This window comes from Natator depressus, chromosome 4 (assembly GCF_965152275.1).
Source record: "Natator depressus isolate rNatDep1 chromosome 4, rNatDep2.hap1, whole genome shotgun sequence".
In the NCBI taxonomy this organism is placed as follows: Eukaryota; Metazoa; Chordata; order Testudines; family Cheloniidae; genus Natator; species Natator depressus.
This window is the reverse complement of record NC_134237.1, coordinates 17474402-17492646: the sequence shown is the minus strand read 5'-3', so window position 1 is coordinate 17492646 and position 18245 is coordinate 17474402. Positions and strand designations below refer to the sequence as shown.

Sequence of the window (18245 nt, the reverse complement as noted above, 5' to 3'; positions counted from 1 at the left end):
ACAATAGCATAGTGCAAAAATAGTATCCATGGCAACTTACAGGTCACCCTCACCACATATATATGTTCTGTAATTGTTCAACCTGCATGTAAAAGACATACTGAAGCACAATGGGCCACTCTCTGCCATCAGATATACACATACAATCCTCAAGGAAGTCCAGTGGGAATTGATCGTGACTAGCTGATGGCGGAATTTGGCCCAAAGTGAATGCTCTGTGCCCTGCATCAAAATCCATCTCCTAACTGGGTTGTTAACAAGTCAATGCATCCTAAGATAAACCCCAGTTCAGCAAGGCACATAAGCACACACCTAACTCTAAGCATGTGAGTGGTTCCATCGAAGCTGATAGAACTACTTATGTGCTTACCGTTCATCAAATGCTTAAATGCTTTGCTGGATCAAGGCCTTTTATTTGCATGCTAAATGTTAGACACATGCTTAAATTCCTTGCTAAATCAGGGCATAAGAGGCAGATCTATACATTAATAAAAGATATTAACTAACAAGAAAATAATGTTGAACACAGCATAGCAGAAGTGGTTTGTACTCCATACATATTTGTAGTCTTGCGTGAACATGTTGAACTGTATTGAAAAGGTAAACAAACTAGAAACTATGCTCTGTGATAGAGTATGGCCACAACAGTGAAGTGAGGCAGTCTAACAGGAGCTGAGTTAACCCTTACTCATTTTTTAAATAGCACCAATCTTCTGACTCTGTTTCTGAAGCCGGATCAGGGATCACAAAGGGATTTTTTTATTAATCTTGTCTCCCCCCCCCCACCAGTTGGTTATGGTTTGTTTCCCATTTCCATTGGAATGTCTTTGTCCTCTGAACCAAAAGGTAATTTTAAAAGGTTTGAATGTTTTTGGTTTTGTTTAGAACTAAACTCTTAAAACAGTCTAGACTAGAGATAGCAGAGGTGTCATGAGACCATTCCTGAGGCGATGGGCTCATACCCTGGCTCTATCTGACTGTGTAACTGTCTGAGAAAACCTTTGCACTTCAAATCTCTTCTGGATTTTCTTTCAGGATGCTCCTTGGCTCTGGAGACCAGGAAATGCTGCAATTATTTTTTTCCCCCATTGGCATCCCTCCTTATCCTCGTTTGCAGGAAGAATGCTATAGCTTCCCTCTGCAAAAATTGAATCCACTTATGTCCCAATTCCATGCAGTCACTAAGAGCGTCACCATTAAATCGAATAGTTTTGGCAACTCTTTTCTAGCCATCACACCAGGTAGAGCATCATGTCCCCGGTTTCTAATTGTGATGTCAGACTTCAATGGGTTGCTATTTTGTTTGTTGTTTTTTTACATTTGTTGCCTTCTCTTCGCTTTTAAAAAGATCATTTCCGGGGTGTTTGTTAAGGTAGGTCTCTGTTCGTATGTTTGCATGATCAGGTCTTTGAATTTCCCCTCCAGGCTAGTCATGATCCTTTGCATGCTATTGGCCACAGAGAGGTGCTCTTCAGACATTGCTTTGATGTTGGAGGCAGAGTCTTGAACTCCCCCTCTTCCGCATGTGATGCTACAAATGAGGCACCGATAGCCCAGTGGCCCAGAGCCAGCTGTACCCCTGGTGTAAATCCAGTTGGTATGATTTAGAGTGATTATTATTTTTTTTAAAGAGATTAAACCTTTCCCTTGCATTTTCCCCAAAAATATACTGCTGTAGATAACAGCCTTGGATATTGTGGAAAAGATTCTGACCCCTTTATTGGTGTTGTGAAGCTCCTAACTGCATTATTTTGATGGGAGCTCTTAAGGAGCTAAGGTGTACCCTTCAACAAGAATCAGAGTATCGGAATCCGGCCCTCAACAAATCAGACAAAATGCTGGGATTGGAATCCTGGGCCCCTTGACTTCACTGAGGCCAGTATTTCACCCCTGGTCTTTGTGCTCCCATGACACAAGTCCTCCCCCACGCGGGCTACCACAGAACTCCACAGCTGAAAGCAGGCACTGATCCCTCTTGCTGTTTGTGGGCCACTAAGCTATGACATCACTCTTTCAATTTCACTCCTGCACTAACCGATTTAGGAGGTTTTACTGGGAGAAAAGCAAACTCAGAGTTCGTGGTCGTCCTCAGAAGGTCGGCCCCCGCCCCTTCAGCCCAGTGAGTTTTAAAGCAGCTAAAGATTAAAGAATGCGTCAAAATCACAATATAGCATTTGTTACAAGCAGAGTCCTCCTGTATGTTTAGTTGATGTATGTGGTGCTTATATAGTGGCTAAAATGTAACAAACTAGTAAAAATTCCTGCTCCAAAGACCTTGCGGTATAAGGAAGAACAAATCAAAGGACAGAATAGAGAACAAACAAACAAGGAGGTGAGGGCCTTATAGCTGGATTGCCGTTTTTAATGAATAAAATTGCTGGGTGATCTTTCCAAATTTCCCCTTTGCATGTGTGATGTGATTTTGTGCTGGAAGGCATTTAAAGAGTTAGTGTTGTAGGTCGCGCTACAGAAATATACTTTAATCTGCTTAAGCAGATGGACGTCAGTAGGACTACTTGACATCCATCTGAAGTCATGTGCTGAAAGTTAGGCATGTGCTTAAGTACCTTGCTAAACTGAGGTCTGTATGAATGGTTTTGCTGTAGATCTTTTCATTAAGATACACCCCTGGCCTCCATGTGTTACTGATGGCTGAAAAGCTTACCTCGTTGATTTTTAGAAGATCCTGTCTGCATTAAGGACATTTGTAGTAATGTAACTGCATCAGTGCAGTCACCAGGGCACAAACCCCTGGTGTAGAGGCCCTGCATTAGGGTGACCCGCTGTCCCGATTTTATAGGGACAGTTCTGATTTCTGGGTCTTTTTCTTATGTAGGCTCCTGTTACCCCCCCCCCCCCACACCTCTTTTCCCGATTTTTCACATTTGCTGTCTGGTCACCCTACCCTGCATCAGCACAAAATTACCTTCCACTAGTGCAGTTCACTCTGTAATTTACCAGATGACGTTATACTCCACTGTGTGTGGAGTGTATCTACATTAGAGGGTTGCAGCCATGTCACTATTACTGTGTTAGTCACCAGTGTGGAGCCTCAGATCAAAGGACTTAGAGGTGGAAGAGACTCATTAAATCACTGAGTCTGTCCCCCTCTGAGGATGTGGTACAACCCAAACAGAAAGCATGTCTCTGCTATTAAACTAACACTATGTATGTACACTTGTACTTAGCCTAAAGGCTGACCTTGAACATCCTAAATATTTGAGCCCCTGAAGGAATAAATATAATAACCCATCAATCCAAGTTAAATTACTAATTCCAGTGACCCCTCAAAACAATTAACTGAAGACAATGTGTGCTGCAAACACACTCAGAGAACATTTTTCATTTGTATTGAGGGAACCATTCAAGAATGTAAGGAATGAGTTGCAGGCAAATATTTTACTTGATCTTGACATTTGATTTTTAAATAGCTACAGCATGCCATAAATTGGTCAGGAGTCAGGGCTTTCTCTCTTCCCTTGCTCTGTATCAGCAGCGTATGAAGCCATGCACGAGTTAACAGTACCCTACTCCCTCCACCCCCCTCCCCGGTTCTCTGTGAATCTGGGTCATCCTCTGGACACTGGTGAACTCTGTATTAACAAATCCCGCTCTGGGATCGAGAACACCACAGGGTTCTGCCTTTTAAACAGCAGCCTGCACCAGGTGTCGCGGCGCACAAAAATGAGGCTACAGTTGCAGCGAGAAACAAGAGGCCGAGGCCGAGTTGCAAAGAAATGGGTGGAAGATTAGGTGCATGCACATGTGAGAAGTGAAATAATAATGCTTTGGGGAGGGGAAAAACTGGAGAATGCTGACATACCCTTTCGTGCTCTTTTTACGGCAGTGGCTTCTTTGTTATCTTCAGGAGAGTAGATGCTATTAGCTGATTCCAGAATGGCTGCTGCTGCTGCCTATGCTCAAGAGGCACTTTTGGTGGCGGGAGTTGGCTTACAGAACAAAGATACTTACAGAACTTCAGCAGCCTTAATAAAGTGCTTGAGTGAAAGCCTAGCTCAGACACTAAGAATTGAGAAGATTCTTGGCATTTTTCGGGCACCGTTAGGGGCTGGTGCTAACAAAAGGAGTTGCTAGATTTCTCCCCCCCCCCCCCCCCCCGCCTCGGGAGGGGAAAGGGACACAGCTTTTATAGATATAATCCACATTAAGATTTGATTTCTGTCCATATCTAGAGGAAATTCTCTTTTAGGTAGTTGACTCTGAGCTGAAGTCAATTGGACTAATCACATACTTAAAGTTAGGCAGGTACCTTGCTGAATCATGGCCCTTTTCAGAACTAAGAAGAGGAATGGAACAGGAGCACAGTCTAATAGGGGTGTTGCTTATCCTCAAATCAGCCAATCACGTAAGAGGGTTTTCTCTAATGTGGAGAAAAAAAATCAAGTCTTATTCAAGTCTTAATTTGGGCTATATGTACGTATCAATGGGATGTCCTCAAAGAGAGGCATGCACATAGCTAAACTGGGACCTATAAACAGAAATCCCTACTGCACAACGTGAAATCCAGAAGCAAATCACACTCCCTCTCGACGACTAGTTAAAAGAATCTTGCCCACATGCTCGGGGTTCAGCTGATCGCCATATTTGGGGTCGGGAAGGAATTTTCCTCCAGGGCAGATTGGAAGAAGCCCTGGGGGTTTTTCGCCTTCCTCTGTAGCATGGGGCACGGGTCACATGCTGGAGGATTCTCTGCACCTTGACGTCTTTAAACTATGGTTTGAGGACTTCAATAGCTCAGACATAGGTGAGAGGTTTATTGCAGGAGTGGATGGGTGAGATTCTGAGGCCTGCATTGTGCAGGAGGTCAGACTAGATGATCATAATGGTCCTTTCTGACCTTAATATCTATGAATCTATGGTTACATCTCAGACTTAGCTACCCCCCTTTTTGATGCACATTCCCCCAAAGGATCTTGAAGAATCCTAATTACCTGGGCAACCAAGGAAAAGAAGTTTAAGGAGACCGACACTAATGGGTGCAGTACACACTCTTTCTAGAGAAGGGCTAAGGCAGGAGGAGCCAGGCTTCTAGCAGCTAGAGATGGAAAAGCCTAGTAGATCCAGTCCATCCTTCCCACCCTTGTACTCCTTGGGAGTCGCTGAGTAGGGCCTATGGGGTGTGACTTGGGGGAGGACCAGGGAAGAGGTCTCTCTTCATGGCACCCTCCCCTACTCAACTGCCTGATTTCTTTGGTGAAAGCCAGATGGGTGGAGTTATGACAGCTTGGAGCTGGGGGACCCAGCCAGTCGGACCACAAGGAGGGTCAGCTGTCCATGCAGGATAGTTCTAAGCTATTACTGCAGCAGAACTATGTGATCTAGAATGTTTGGACACCCCCCTCCCGCCCTCCCCAAGCCTTTCAAGGGGAAGATTTATAGGATTGCCCATGACATCAACCTCACTGAGTTTCCCTGCCCCTCTGGTCTGCTCCTGCTGGCTTATCCATGGAAGTAGGGGGCATAATGGCCCTGAGTAAAGACTGCAGGATTTGGGCCCTTCAGGTGGAATTCACACCTGTGCAGATGTTATACCAATAAAATAAAAACCAGCAGGATCTTATTAAAGGGGAAAAGGCAAAATACCACATTTATTGTGAATACAGAAAGAATCATAGTAAGCAGTTAGTTATAGCTATAACATTCCATTCAATCTCATATTTATTCTCTCTCTCTCACACACACACACAGAGAGAGAGAGAGAGAGAGAGAGAGAGAGAGAGGTTCTGGTATCATAGTTACCAGCCTTAGAGTTGCTCATGCCAAGCCACTGGCCAGGTGGCCTGGACATGAGGAGGGAGCAGGACCTTGTCTGATGCTCCTGAAAGTTGGTTTGCAGAATCAGACCCCAAAGTTCTCAGTTTCTAGAGTCCATTTTTATAGGAATTTCTTCCTATGCCAATCTATGAGAATTGCTTCATCATGCTGTTGCTGAATCAATCAGCAGATGGCACATTCCTGACGGCTCCGTGCTGCCAGATGTTATCTTGTTCTTTGGTTCTCCCATTCTTGAGGCTGTTGGGTGGATTCCAGTCTGCCCTCTGGGGGTCCTCTGGTTATTTCCACTTGACGCCTTCTTCAGCCGATGGACACTGGATTCTTAGGCTGGCACCTCCCTAATCATTCAGTTATTATCCACACCAAGCATCCATCCACATACATCCTCTATCTCTATTTTAATCACAATTGTTAACAAAGCGAGATGAATACAACAAAAGGGCAGGGAGTCTCTGGGTGCTGTTTCTGTTGTTATAGAGTATTGCTTTGAGTCTCTCTCTCTCTGTGAGTAGTTGTTATTACAAAGAATTGCTTTGAGAACAGACTCTGTCTTAGAATGTACTAACGCAATTAGCAGCTTGCAAGTTTCACACATAGAGGGAGAGAAACAGTACCAAAAACCAAGAGACCTCTTAATTAGTAATACCCTGGAATTTAAACTATGGGGAATCAAACTCATTTGTGATTTTAATACAGAACTTCTTTAATATGATCCAACATAGAGACCTAGGTCTGGTTTTGCCTCTCTGCAGAGCCGTGAATAATTATGAAGCGTAGAGCCCAATCCTACTAGAAGAGGGGATTTTTGGAAGGAGTGGGACAGCAACTTAAATCTGCTGTAGGTCACTGCACTTTGGAGCAGGACCCACCCAGAAAAGATGGCCATGGGCATCAGCTGGCATGACTGGTGCAGCCTCAATGCAGTGACACTTATTTCCACCAACTGCGGTTTACTCCTTTTAGCTGCAGTCAAACCCACCTGTGGGGGCATCTCTTTGCCCCAGCACTTGATGGCATACACTGGTATTTCCCAACAAGGGATTTCACTTTCCACCCACTGACAATAAAACAGATGTGGAGACATTTTGCACAGACACCTTCCCCCCCTCCACTAAAAAAAAAGGAAACTGTCATCACTGGCTGCTGTTATATGGAATATATGGGCCCAAAACGTCAAAGGTGTTAGCATGACCCTGTGACATTAAACGAGGTTCAGGGTTTGGTATACAGAGACCTCAGCTTGCTTGGTACCATCACTAAGACACCACTAAAAATCCCTTTAACCTTTTATTAAAGATACCCGAAGAAAACAGAAGCCAATTTGAATGCATTTGAAAGGCACACTATTAAATAAGGCTTTTCTTTTGAACAACATTCTTTGTTCCCTTTCCATTTAGCTGGAGAGAGTTTTTTGCAGGAAACTCCTCTGAGAGGGTATTAGAGATGGTACGTACTGTCCTTTTGGGGAAAAGAGAAGAAGTTATCGGGGAGAGGCTGGAGCTGCTCTTGTTACTGCTGCTGCTATTTCCTAGAAGACAAACACACACCAAAGTGGGGAAAAAAGAGAACAGGAAAGACAGAAAACGCAGCTTCTGTCTCCAGTTTTGACTCTTACTGCTGAAAAAGCACAGACCCAGCACAAGGTCTGATCAGCACCTCTGAGACCTGGCAAACTCATACCAGCAGTGGGCTGTTTAGGGCATTGCATTTAGCTGCCTCTCTGGTCACCACTTACAATAGTGATGCTAAATATACAGTCTTGGCTGGCCAAGCCAGGCTCTTATTAGACAGGAGGAAAAAGGAGAGGGCTAAGAAAGAAAAGTAAGAAGGTAGGAAGGAAAAGGGCACATGGGTTGGGTAGGGGGGACAACACAGTTTCACATCCCAGGTAGTATTTGGGATTTAGTTGGAGCTAGTGGAGATGGTGATGTCATCTGGCCCGACCAGAACATCTCTCAAGATTAGGATGAAGGGGAGCTGGGGACCCAGGAGACAGTGGGGGTGGCAGCCATGATGGTGAAGCTCACTCCTTCCCCTTCTGTCATCTTTCAGTCAGTCAGCTAGCACTGGGGTAGCCAGCTTTCCCTTCAAGTCTCTTTATGAGGACCCCAAAGGGGAGCTGTGGATTCCCTCATTATTTGGTTCATCAATTAGACCTAATTTTCACCACCAATTTTGGTTCACTGATTTCTGGTCCAACACATCTCTTGTTTACCAGGCATGATCTTAACACCAGCTGTGGCTCCTTTTCCCATCAGTGTGCATTGTTATAGCTTATCGTGACACCTCACACACTTATAGCCACTTTCCCACCGTTTTTACAGTGAGCTCACACCAAGGGTAAAGGTGGAGGCCCCTTTATCAGCAGATTGCCCGTAACATTGTTAACCATCTGGTTATTGTACATTCATAGCAAGCAACAAGGCTACAAATAGATCACTCAACAGTTCAATCCACTGAAAAACTGCCCTCTCCCTGTGTTACCATGTGCAGTAATTATCATTAAGGGACCTGATTTTCCAGCGGGAGCCAGATTGGGCCCTCAGTCCTGTTTAGAGCAGGGATTTTCAACTGACGTTAAATTATATGTCCTTTGACATCAGTTGATATTAAGCAGGCACAGTTGTACTGAATGAGTGCAGACTGATTTGGTGCATGGAGGGGTTTTCCCCCCATCCACCCAGGGGCAATTAAGAGGGCTCAGCAACCTCCCAAAAGCTTGGCTGCCTTTGGGGAGGGCTAGTTGCATCTGGCCACCGCTTTGGATTCAATTCCCTCCCTCTCAGTGTTTGCATTCTGTTTGCGTGGGGGGGAATATTCAGTCTAGCCAATATGTGGCACCAGCGGCCAGAGCAGCTCTCTTGTAGAGCCCCACATGTAATTCTGATTGGCTGTAGCTATGCAGGTCTGTCTTTCACTCTCTTTTTTCTCTTTCCCTCCCCCCCTTTTTTTTTCTTCCCTCTGTTGCTGTGCGGAGTTCAGTTCTGGCACAGCAGGAGCATCATGGATGAGATGCTAGCAACAGATGCTGTGCTCCAAGACTTGCATTCGTAGGGTTTATTTAAACCTGGTCTGAAGGGGAAAGAAGGCAGGGGAAAAAATCCCCAACCTAAAAAGAAGAACAATCCTCGTCCGTTACAATAAATAAATCATCAACCCTCCAAGCAAGCAACTACTCACCTTCGCTGTCAGACTGGTAGCTGCTCTCAGACCCTGGTCCGTGGGGTACCGCACAAGCTTGGGCGCATACGCACACTCAGACCTTGCTTCCTTAGCTATGTCGGGCCCAGGAGCCAACTGTGCAGTGGCTGGAGAGAAAAGGACCCCCTTCTGTGATGGGAGAGAAGAAAGCCCGTTAGGATCAAAAGCCGAGAGCAGCGAGGGGAGTGCCAGATATAGCCAGCAGATTGTCTGGAGGAATGTCGTCCTAATGACACTGCTTCACATCGGAGCTGTGTACTCCCTCTGCCTCATTCCCAAGGCCCAGCTGCTTACTTTGATCTGGGGTGAGTTCCCCGACAATCGGGGTCTGCTTTGTTATCCCCTTGTAGGAGACATCTCCTTTCTTGGGCGGGGGGGGGAGGGTTGTTTCTGTTTTCTGAAGGCTGGATTAGTCCTGTGTTCGCGACTGTTCTTTAAAACTGGAGTGGGGGAGGGAAGTCGCACATTGGAACCTAATATTTCAAAGTCCTCCTTCAGCTTGAATCATGCCGTTCAGCTCCTCTGCTGCATGATTTGCACCCTAGGGCAAAAGGATGACAAACCACCCTGTACTTTTCCCACGAGCAACAGGATCAGCATTGTTCCCGTGCTGGAGGGGGGTGGGAAAACCGAAACAGTCAGATTAGGAACTTCATCCCTCTCAACCGATGAGGACATCAATTGGCTGTTTTTAAGCACCTTCCCACAGGAGATGGTCTTGTCTAGTCCCTGCCCCTGTCTCCCAGATCCTGGTAATTTTGACTCATTTCTGAACCAATAGCTCACAGTATTCTCAATGAAACAACTGGGTATGGAAGGGAGAGGGGGAGATGAAATCTTACCTAAGGGCCTGATCTTGTGAGGGGCTGAGCTCCCCACACCTGCACTGAAGTCAGTGGGAGTTGGGGGCACTCAGTACCCAGCAGCCTAAAATGCTTCCCACTCTTAATTCTTTGTTTCATATACAGTCCAGGCTGTTGTTACTTTTTCTCCTTACGGGCTCCACTTCCCCCACCCCACCCCCCAGTCCTCGTGCCAGCCTCTTCCCCCTTTTAATGCCTGGTACGTGTAGATGCTATTTGTCTGCTTACATATCCCTAGAGTCACTAAACGAAGAATCCCCCTGGTGTGTCTGTCATGTGTGCCCCTGGCATAAAGCAAACCTGCTGGAGATACGCTGAACAGGGCTCTCTGCTCCTTTTCCCCAGCTCTGGCTGGGGCATTGTGGCATGCACCAGGGACTTTGGGGGGCAGCCGTGACTTAGGGCTGCAGCCCAGGAAATGCTGAGGCTCGTGCAACTCGTCCCAAATCATCTTCGTTCCTGCGCGTCAGGATTTACAACCGGCCTAACTGCATGGCTCTGATGGGTATGTCAGCATAGCCACTTCTGTTGGCCCCTTTCCCCCAGGTTTAGCTGAGACAAAGGACACAGCCCCTGCTAAGTGAGTGGGTGCAGGTCGACCCCTCTGTGCGGGGGACTTCACTGGGTTTTGTTTGTTTTTAGAAAGCCCATTAGGGGCCAATGCACAATCCCAAAATGCTCGTGCTGCAGCCAAGTGTCAAGCCCCCTGCAACACACACGAGACTTGCTGCTGATGCTTCCCACAAGTGCCGCTGAATCTGGTGGGAGATGAAGGGGTTTGACGCCACCCAGGACAAGGCCCATAAGTAAAGATGTAGAGAGTTAGTGCATTCTGGGAATGTGGAGAGTTATTCAAGGGCCCTTCCACTCCCTGTTTGGTTTGGGGGAGCTGTGTGTTGACACGCTGGTCTGCATAACACATGGTATGCAGGGAATGGTGCTTAATTCCAGGGCGCTCCAGTTCCCAACTTTCTCCCTCCCCACCCCCACATATATATTCACTACTATGCTGATGCTCGCTGCGTTCCTTAATGACAATTATAAGGGCTCGTTGCACTTCCATCCAACCTCTCATCAGAGCATCTCTAAGCACGCTGCTAGCCCAGAGCTACAGAAGGGGAAACTGAGGCATGGGGGGGTTGTCACACTGAGAGTGAGTGGTAGAGGAGGGAGTGGAATACAGGTCTCCTGGCTCCCACTTGCCAGCTCTAGCCTTTTACTCTTCTGCCTTAAAAGAAGTGATTGTGCTACTTGAAAGCCACAAGTGTGTGAGCCGGAGTGGCATGGGATGGTACAGGCAGGAGGGAGGTGGAGGGGGTGATAAAGGCTCTAGATCCAGACCCTGTTCATTAGAAGTTGCTCTGTTTCCTTCCTGAATTCCATGTTTGCTTTTAAAAGCAGTTGTAGAGAGATTTCAGCCTCCTGAGAGCACTTGGGCTGGCAGGACAATAAAAGGGGATGAAAACAAGTCAAGTGTAGTATTTGTTCAATGTCTGGCACCTCCCTCTGGAGAGGAGGTGCTTGCACTCACCTCATACGCAGGTAGGGGAGGGATGAGTATTTGATGCTCTGATAGTCCTTTTCTGTCTCTAACCATTCAGATCCCAGCAAAGGTCACATGCTGCAGGGAGCAAGACACACACACAACCCCGGTGAGCCTCACACAAGCTGTCTGAAGGCTCTCAGGGTATGTCTACATTGCAACTAGACACCCGCGGCTGGCCTGTGCCAACAGCCTCGGGCTAAGTGGCTCTAATTTAATTGTGGTGTAGATGTTTGGGCTTGGGCTGCAGCCTGAGCTCTGGGACACTCCCCCTTGCAAGTCCTAGAGCCCGAGCTCCAGCCCGAGTCTGAACGTCTACAGCAGAATTAAACAGCTTCGAGCCCTTGAGCCCGAGTCAGCTGGCACGGGCCAGCAGCGGGTGTCTAATTGCAGTGTAGACGCTAAATAGAGGCCTCCCTAAGCCCAATCACCCATTTCAATAGAGGAAAGAGAGGGCTGGGGCAGGGGAGGGTTCAGCTGTACTGAACCTGACCTGAGGGTTTTTTGTCAGTGTAACCCATCTCTACTTCAGATCCATTATCCCAAAACCTGCCCACTGAAGTGGTGCCAGGACCGCCAGCTCCATCAGCAGAGCATTGGTTCAAAGGATACACAAAAAAGAGGCCTTGTTAGTCCTATGTCTTTTAAAAGAAACACCCCCCTCCCCTCCAGGGTTCACAAGAGGTGGCCTATATCCCAGGCCGAGACTGAGCGCTGCTAGCAGAGGACAGCATCACTGACGCATATAAAGTTATCTAGATGAAGGTGATCTCCATGCTTGTGTCTTTCAAAGACAGATTCTGTATCCCTCACAAATCCATAGCAGCCTCATTATGTCTCTGTTACCTTGGACACTCGTTTGTGGTTTCCGTGCTGAGTCAGCTGTCTGTGGCCTTAATTACCATTGATTGCAATCTCCCCCCCTTCCGCTTCCTTTTAATAATTCCCAGAGGGTTTAGTCAGATTATTCTTCCCTCTGCAACATTTCCAAAGTCTCTAAATGGGCATTTTCATGGCTGGCCCTGCTCTTTCCAGAGGTGGTTGTGTTTTGAGACTGAAGGATATATCAAACCTAAATCAAAAGCCCACGCTAGCACTGTTGGACGTAGATCTCGCCTGCTGCAGAAGTAGATCAAACCCTTCCAGGACACAGCCAGAGTATGCGTTACCTGCTTAGCCAAGGGAGTAAGCACTCCCCATTCTCCCCAAGTGGAAATGACGAAGACAGCCTGGGTTATTTCAGCTGTTGTTCCATCAGCTTTTTGGAATCAAATGTGTTTCAGAGTCAGGCTTTGCAGAGCTGTCGAAAGTTCAAAAGGGAAAAAAGAATCTGCTCTAATTGTTCATAAAATCTCCCAGTCTTTTGTTCTGTAACAATGTGATTGTGCCTTAGACAACACTGCTAGCATAATTCCTGGGATTTCAGTTGCTGTAGAAACAGAACGGAGCCACTTTTTTCAATTACATCCATTACTTTGATAATTTTTTCTTTTTTTCTGCCCTTTTTTAAGTGGAGGAAAAATGTGATGAGCGAAACGGCTGATCTCTATTAAAATCCATGTGGAAAACAGGTTTGTTTCTCCCTCCTTCCCTCCCTTTTGCTGCAATGTAGATACCTACCTTTTCTATTTTGGGAGGGTTTAGAAAACCACCCCCTGCTGTATCTTTCTGGGAATGCTGCACACAGCGTAAGGAGAGGGGAGATTTGAAAACCAGACAAGAGTTGTAAGAGCCAAGCAATGAGAAAATAGAGGAGGAGGCCCAGCTATGCTCTCTGAGACAGGATGGCTTCTCTTGTCTGTTCTGTAGCTGGCCATGATGAGAAGGAGAAAGCAAAGATTTGCACTAGGAAAGAGAACCTAACATATAGCTTCATTTATCTTGTCCCTCCCATCTCCTCCACTGAGAGGAGGCTAAAAGAAAAGAATAGATTGAGTGTTTGAGGTTCTGCCTTATATGTGGGTTTACCACTGTCCCTCTGCTGGATGGAGTGAGTGCCTACCTGGCCGCCTATGGGCTAGTCAAGGAGATAAAATCCTCACTACTGCTGGCAGCTGAATGAAGGTCTCATTTGTCATAAGGGCTACACGTCTGTGGGGTGTTTGAGCTAAGGGAGAAATTATTATTTATTTGTATTGTGAGAGCACCTAGGAGCCCCAGTCCTGGATTCAGGACCTCATTGTGTTATCACAGAACCAAAAGACGGTCCCTGTCCCAAGGAGCTGACTAGCTAAGTATTTTGGTTTGCTGTCAAAAGTGCTAAAGGTGACCTGCAATTGATTTTGGTTGCATCCTTCATTTGTTCCTCTGTGGTGTGTAAAGAAGGGCTGGGAAGCTCTTTTTAAGCTTTGTTTTCCTCCTCTTTTCTTCTTCTTTCCAAATCTTAGAAATATCATGGACGTCAAGTCTGGTCTACCGTGGGTTAAAGTCCCTGCCCTGCCACAGACTCCCTGTGTGAACTTGGCCAAGTCACTGAGCCTCTGTTCCCCATCTGTACAATGGGGCTAATAGCACTGCCCTGTCTCCCACGGATGTTGTGGGGGTAAACAATTAAAGACAGTGACATGCTCAGATACTAGGGTAATGGAGGCCATACAAGTACCTTAGCTAGACATCTGGTGAAGGGTAGCAATGCTTGGTACATGTGTGAGATAATTAACATCTCAATGAACTGGGGTATGACCTTCTCATCCTCCACATTCTGCTGTACCAGTTTAGAGGGTGTGTGGGTTTTCTGTTCTGATGTAGAGGAAGCTATGAAGGGCTAGTGCCTTATGGGGAGAAGGCTGTTAAAATGAAGACCCAGGGCATGTGCTATGCACAGGAAAGGTTGTGGGTAGAGGGTTTTAGCTGGGTAGTAGGAAGGTGCATGTGGAAGGCTTTTAGAAGTGGTTGGAAGTCCTCCTTCATTCCTCCACCTCTCTTTTTTTCCAGCCAGTGACTCCATCCAACATGGACGTATTTCCAAGTCCATCTGAATTCAGAACATAGTTTGCAACCCTAAGACTAAATGTTGCTGTCACACCTGCACTAAGATCTCACTTAAGAAATTCTGCTCTCCTTATGGAAACCAAATCCCCATTTATGTTAACAAAGAATGATGTAGGGAGAGCAGAACACTGGAGCCAAGAGCTGACAGAAGCATGTGAGAAAAGAACTATGTCCATCCAGCATTTCCCCCTCATCTTCAGAGGAATCTCTTCTGTATTATTATGAATAATGAATCACAACCAAATTAATATTTGTATCATAGTAGGACCCAGAGATCCCACTCAGGATTGAGCCCCCTCTGTGCTAGGTGCTGTATAAATGTATTTTTTTAAAAAAAAGGAAGACAGACCCTGATCCAAAGAGCTTACAATCTAAAGAGACGCAAGGCATGACAAGTAGATCTGGAATGCAGTGTGGAGCTGGGGAGGAAGACCACAGTGACAGTAATAGGGACACAAATTTGCACTGATTGAGTGAGTGAATACTTTGGGGGTTTCACGAGTCAGGGTTTTTAAAAAAGCAAAGAAGAGATAAGAGCATTCTCTTTGGGCCTGAGGTAGCCACGTTTGCTTAAACAAAGTATGTCTAGCATTCATGGTGCTATGAGAGAACTGCAGGTGCGTGGAGCATGTGGAACAATGAGCTCTCCTAGAATATGTCAGCAGCCAACGTAATCCTTATAAGAGAGAGACTCTGGGTCGTGCTGGTCAAACATCTTCCAGACACGTGGAGCAAGGATGGCAGAATAGGGCCCTCCAGCTACCTCACACACTCAGTTTTCCAGGCCAAACGTCCCTGCTGTGCTGTAGATGATTGCAACTAGAGGAGCCAGAACCAAATTGCCACTTCTCCAAGCTTCAGGATAGTTTGGAGCTGGATTTGGATGTGAGCTTTGTAATTCAGGCCCAACTCTACGGGAAACCTTTTTTGCTTCATTAAAAGATGACAGTCGCCACGTAGGTGGACTCTTTCTAAGGGCCTGTCTTTCCCCTGAAAGAGGAGCCTACAACCCACAGTGAATCCCTGAGCGGTTGAGCAGGAGGATGATGTGGTTCTCCTGGTTATCAGGACAGCTGGGTTCAATTCCTTCCTCTGCCACAGACTTCACACGTGACCCGAGGCAAGTCACTTCAGGCTGGAGTTTTGACAGAGCTCAGTTCCCAGTTAGGCACCAAAAGAAGTGGCCAGATTTTTTTATGTTGGACGCTGAGCTCCTTTGAAAATGTGACCATGAGTCTGTCTGTGCCTCACTTCCCCATCTGTAACATGGGGATAATACGGCAGTGCTGCCTCACACAGGTGTAGTGACAACAAGCAGGTTAAGTGAGAGGTGGTCGGATACTCTGGTGGTGGGGGCAGTATAAATCCCTGGAGGGAGAAGTCAGGCGAGTGGAATCTGTGCACCTCGGGGAGGTAACTGCCTGTAGCTGTCCCCCTGTGTCCCCCCCCCGGAAGTCATCCCGAGGCACTTTGTAAATGATGTCCAAAGTGCATGTAACACCTCAGGGAGCGACTGCAGTAAGAGGTATGCAGAGCTGTGACTCCCCAGTGGCCAGCACTAGTGTGGGACACGATCCTAATGCTGTCTCACAAGCAGAGAGTTTTCCATACCATTGGTTTGTTTGTTTTCTACGTTCCCTTCCCCCGCAACATCCAAATGCAGCCAGTCTCTCCCTGTGTGGTCTGGGGCTGCCACTTCCCTCCCAATACAGGCTGGGATTTCCCTCCCAGCCCCCCTACTGATCCGCTTCCCACTGCTCCCAATTAACTGGTTAATCAGTGAGTCACCGCTTCATGCTAAGCAGAGATGAAAGAGGGCCACCATGCTACCTAGAAAACAGCAGTTACAGCCAAAATGAACACTCAGCAGGATTCGTTTCCATTGGTAACTTACTGAAATGCATCCAGCTGCACATAATAGACAATGGAAAAATTAGGCCAAGGACAAGCCAGTGTCAGTTGTTTACTTAGGATCATCTGTACTTCCCCTTCCCCTGCTTTGACCAGCACCTAGAGAGCTTTATTGTGGCTTGTAAACCACGGCTCACAGGGGCAGGAGAGGGGATCCAGGAGGGCTACCCAGAGGCTTTCTGGGTGGCTGAGCCGGGGAGTGCACTGAGGGAGGAGAATCTGCACTACCCTTTCAAGGGATGCAGCATGCAAGCCACTGCCCCCACCAGCCTCCTCCTGCCCCGCCTAGTGCGGGGAGTGCTGTGGCACCAGATGGACCCTGCCCGTGACAGTCGATATCTGTGTAAAGCATATAGAAACGGGGGCTCCAACCCAAAGAACTTGTAGACCGAGTTTATCCTCAGCTATGGTATGAGTTTTACCTTTCACATGGCCTCTGAACAGCACCTTCATGGGTCTGTTTTGCCTACCTGAGAATGGCTATGCTGATGGAGACAGCTCCAGTCTCCCAGGTTTCATCTCCTGAGAACTTCCCCAGGTAATGGCGGGGGGAGCACTCTCAGTTTGATGCATGAGGATTCGTGCCCAGGTCTCCCAGTGAAGTGAATCAGCGGAGCGAAGAATGGGAAAATAAAAGCAGCAATAAAGCAGATTAGGATGGGAGGGGAGCTTCACTCTCCCAGCAGGAGCAGAAAACAGGGAGCAGCAGCCTGAGGACCCATTCCCAGCACCAGCTCCTGAAAACAGGAGGGACTCCCCTGTTGTGAAATAGGATGGTGTGCTGTTAGTCGTTCTGTCTCAGCCCTGCTCAAAGCTGTGTATGTAAACCACCCCTGAAAGCCAGACGGCAGCGTGGTGGAGGCTGCTCTGCTTCTGTCTTCTGTGCGCGACATGTGCCCCGCTTCCCACCAGGGTTAGAAAACCTCCCTCCCCAGCCACTTCTTTGCACGCCCATTGGCGGGAAAATACCAGTGTGTCTCTGAACGTGAGTATGGAAACAACTCGTCATTGAACTGGAACCCTTCCCATATTTCTATTACTGGCAAGGGTGCCTATTGTCATTTTCTTAACCAACAGACCTTTTTGTTGGTCCTTCTCTCTCTGAGCTCTTTGTTGTGTGCAATCAGTTGTCTTTTATGTTTTCCATACAGTTCCATCTATGTGCTTTTTATTTTAATTTAAGGAAAACAACAAAATAAGAATAAATTTAAAATCTCCAAGAAAGAGAGAGAGCTGGGGGTCTCTCTCACTCCAAAATCCAGTGTTGCCAACGCTCACATTTTTATGGGGACACTCACCATATCTGGTGTTTTACTTAAAGCCCCAGCTCCTGGAGTCATGTGATTAATAAGAATCTCAGCTTTAATTTTTTTTTAAAAGTCAGTTTTAGCCCTTTCAGTTAAGGAGAGAAGCTTAGGAATGTGACCTGAGTGCACCCTGCAACCTTAAAAACCAGAAAGCTAATAAAGAGAACCCAACATTTATTACTGTTGAAACCTCATAATTAAGTTAATCTCATGGGAGGGTGGGCAACTGACTCATGATTTTTGAACACTTGGGGTTGGTGATACTAAAATCTTCCATCTTCAGTCCTCTCGCAGCTCTAGCAGGCAGACAAGCACCCTTCTTACAATTAAGGATGTGCCAAACTCCGAACAGCTTACAGCACAAGAATGTTTCCTGGCCAACTGGACTTTGGCCCAAGTGATTATTTCTGTAGTTAGACCCCAGAATCGTTAGACTAACCCCACTGTCATAATAATGCCTGTGTAGGTGGGAGGTTGCTTTTGTTTTAACAATATTTAGGAGGCATGTTCATGCTCTTGAAAGGGATGGATGGATAGCACGCGCTGTAAGCAGGGCCTATGCCATTACTAGGCCTTCCCACCCAGCTCTCCCTGTGCACTTCAAGTATGGGCTGCCTGGGGCTATGTCTACAC

At 46.8% G+C, this 18245-nt stretch overlaps 1 protein-coding gene across 2 annotated transcripts in view; it reads left to right on the top strand.

Annotated features, from left to right (window-relative positions):
• The window catches only part of SCD5 (stearoyl-CoA desaturase 5), a 93029-nt gene that overhangs the window by 5285 nt on the left and 69499 nt on the right, over positions 1 to 18245 (top strand). Inside the window, exon 2 of one of the 2 annotated variants that reach the window (XM_074950502.1) lies at positions 8779 to 9302. In XM_074950502.1, coding sequence (XP_074806603.1) covers positions 9074 to 9302 — 229 coding nt within the window. In that variant the 5' untranslated portion in view covers positions 8779 to 9073. Of the gene's footprint in view, positions 1 to 8744; positions 9303 to 18245 lie in introns of those variants that run through there. The other variant, XM_074950501.1, reaches the window with a different exon arrangement.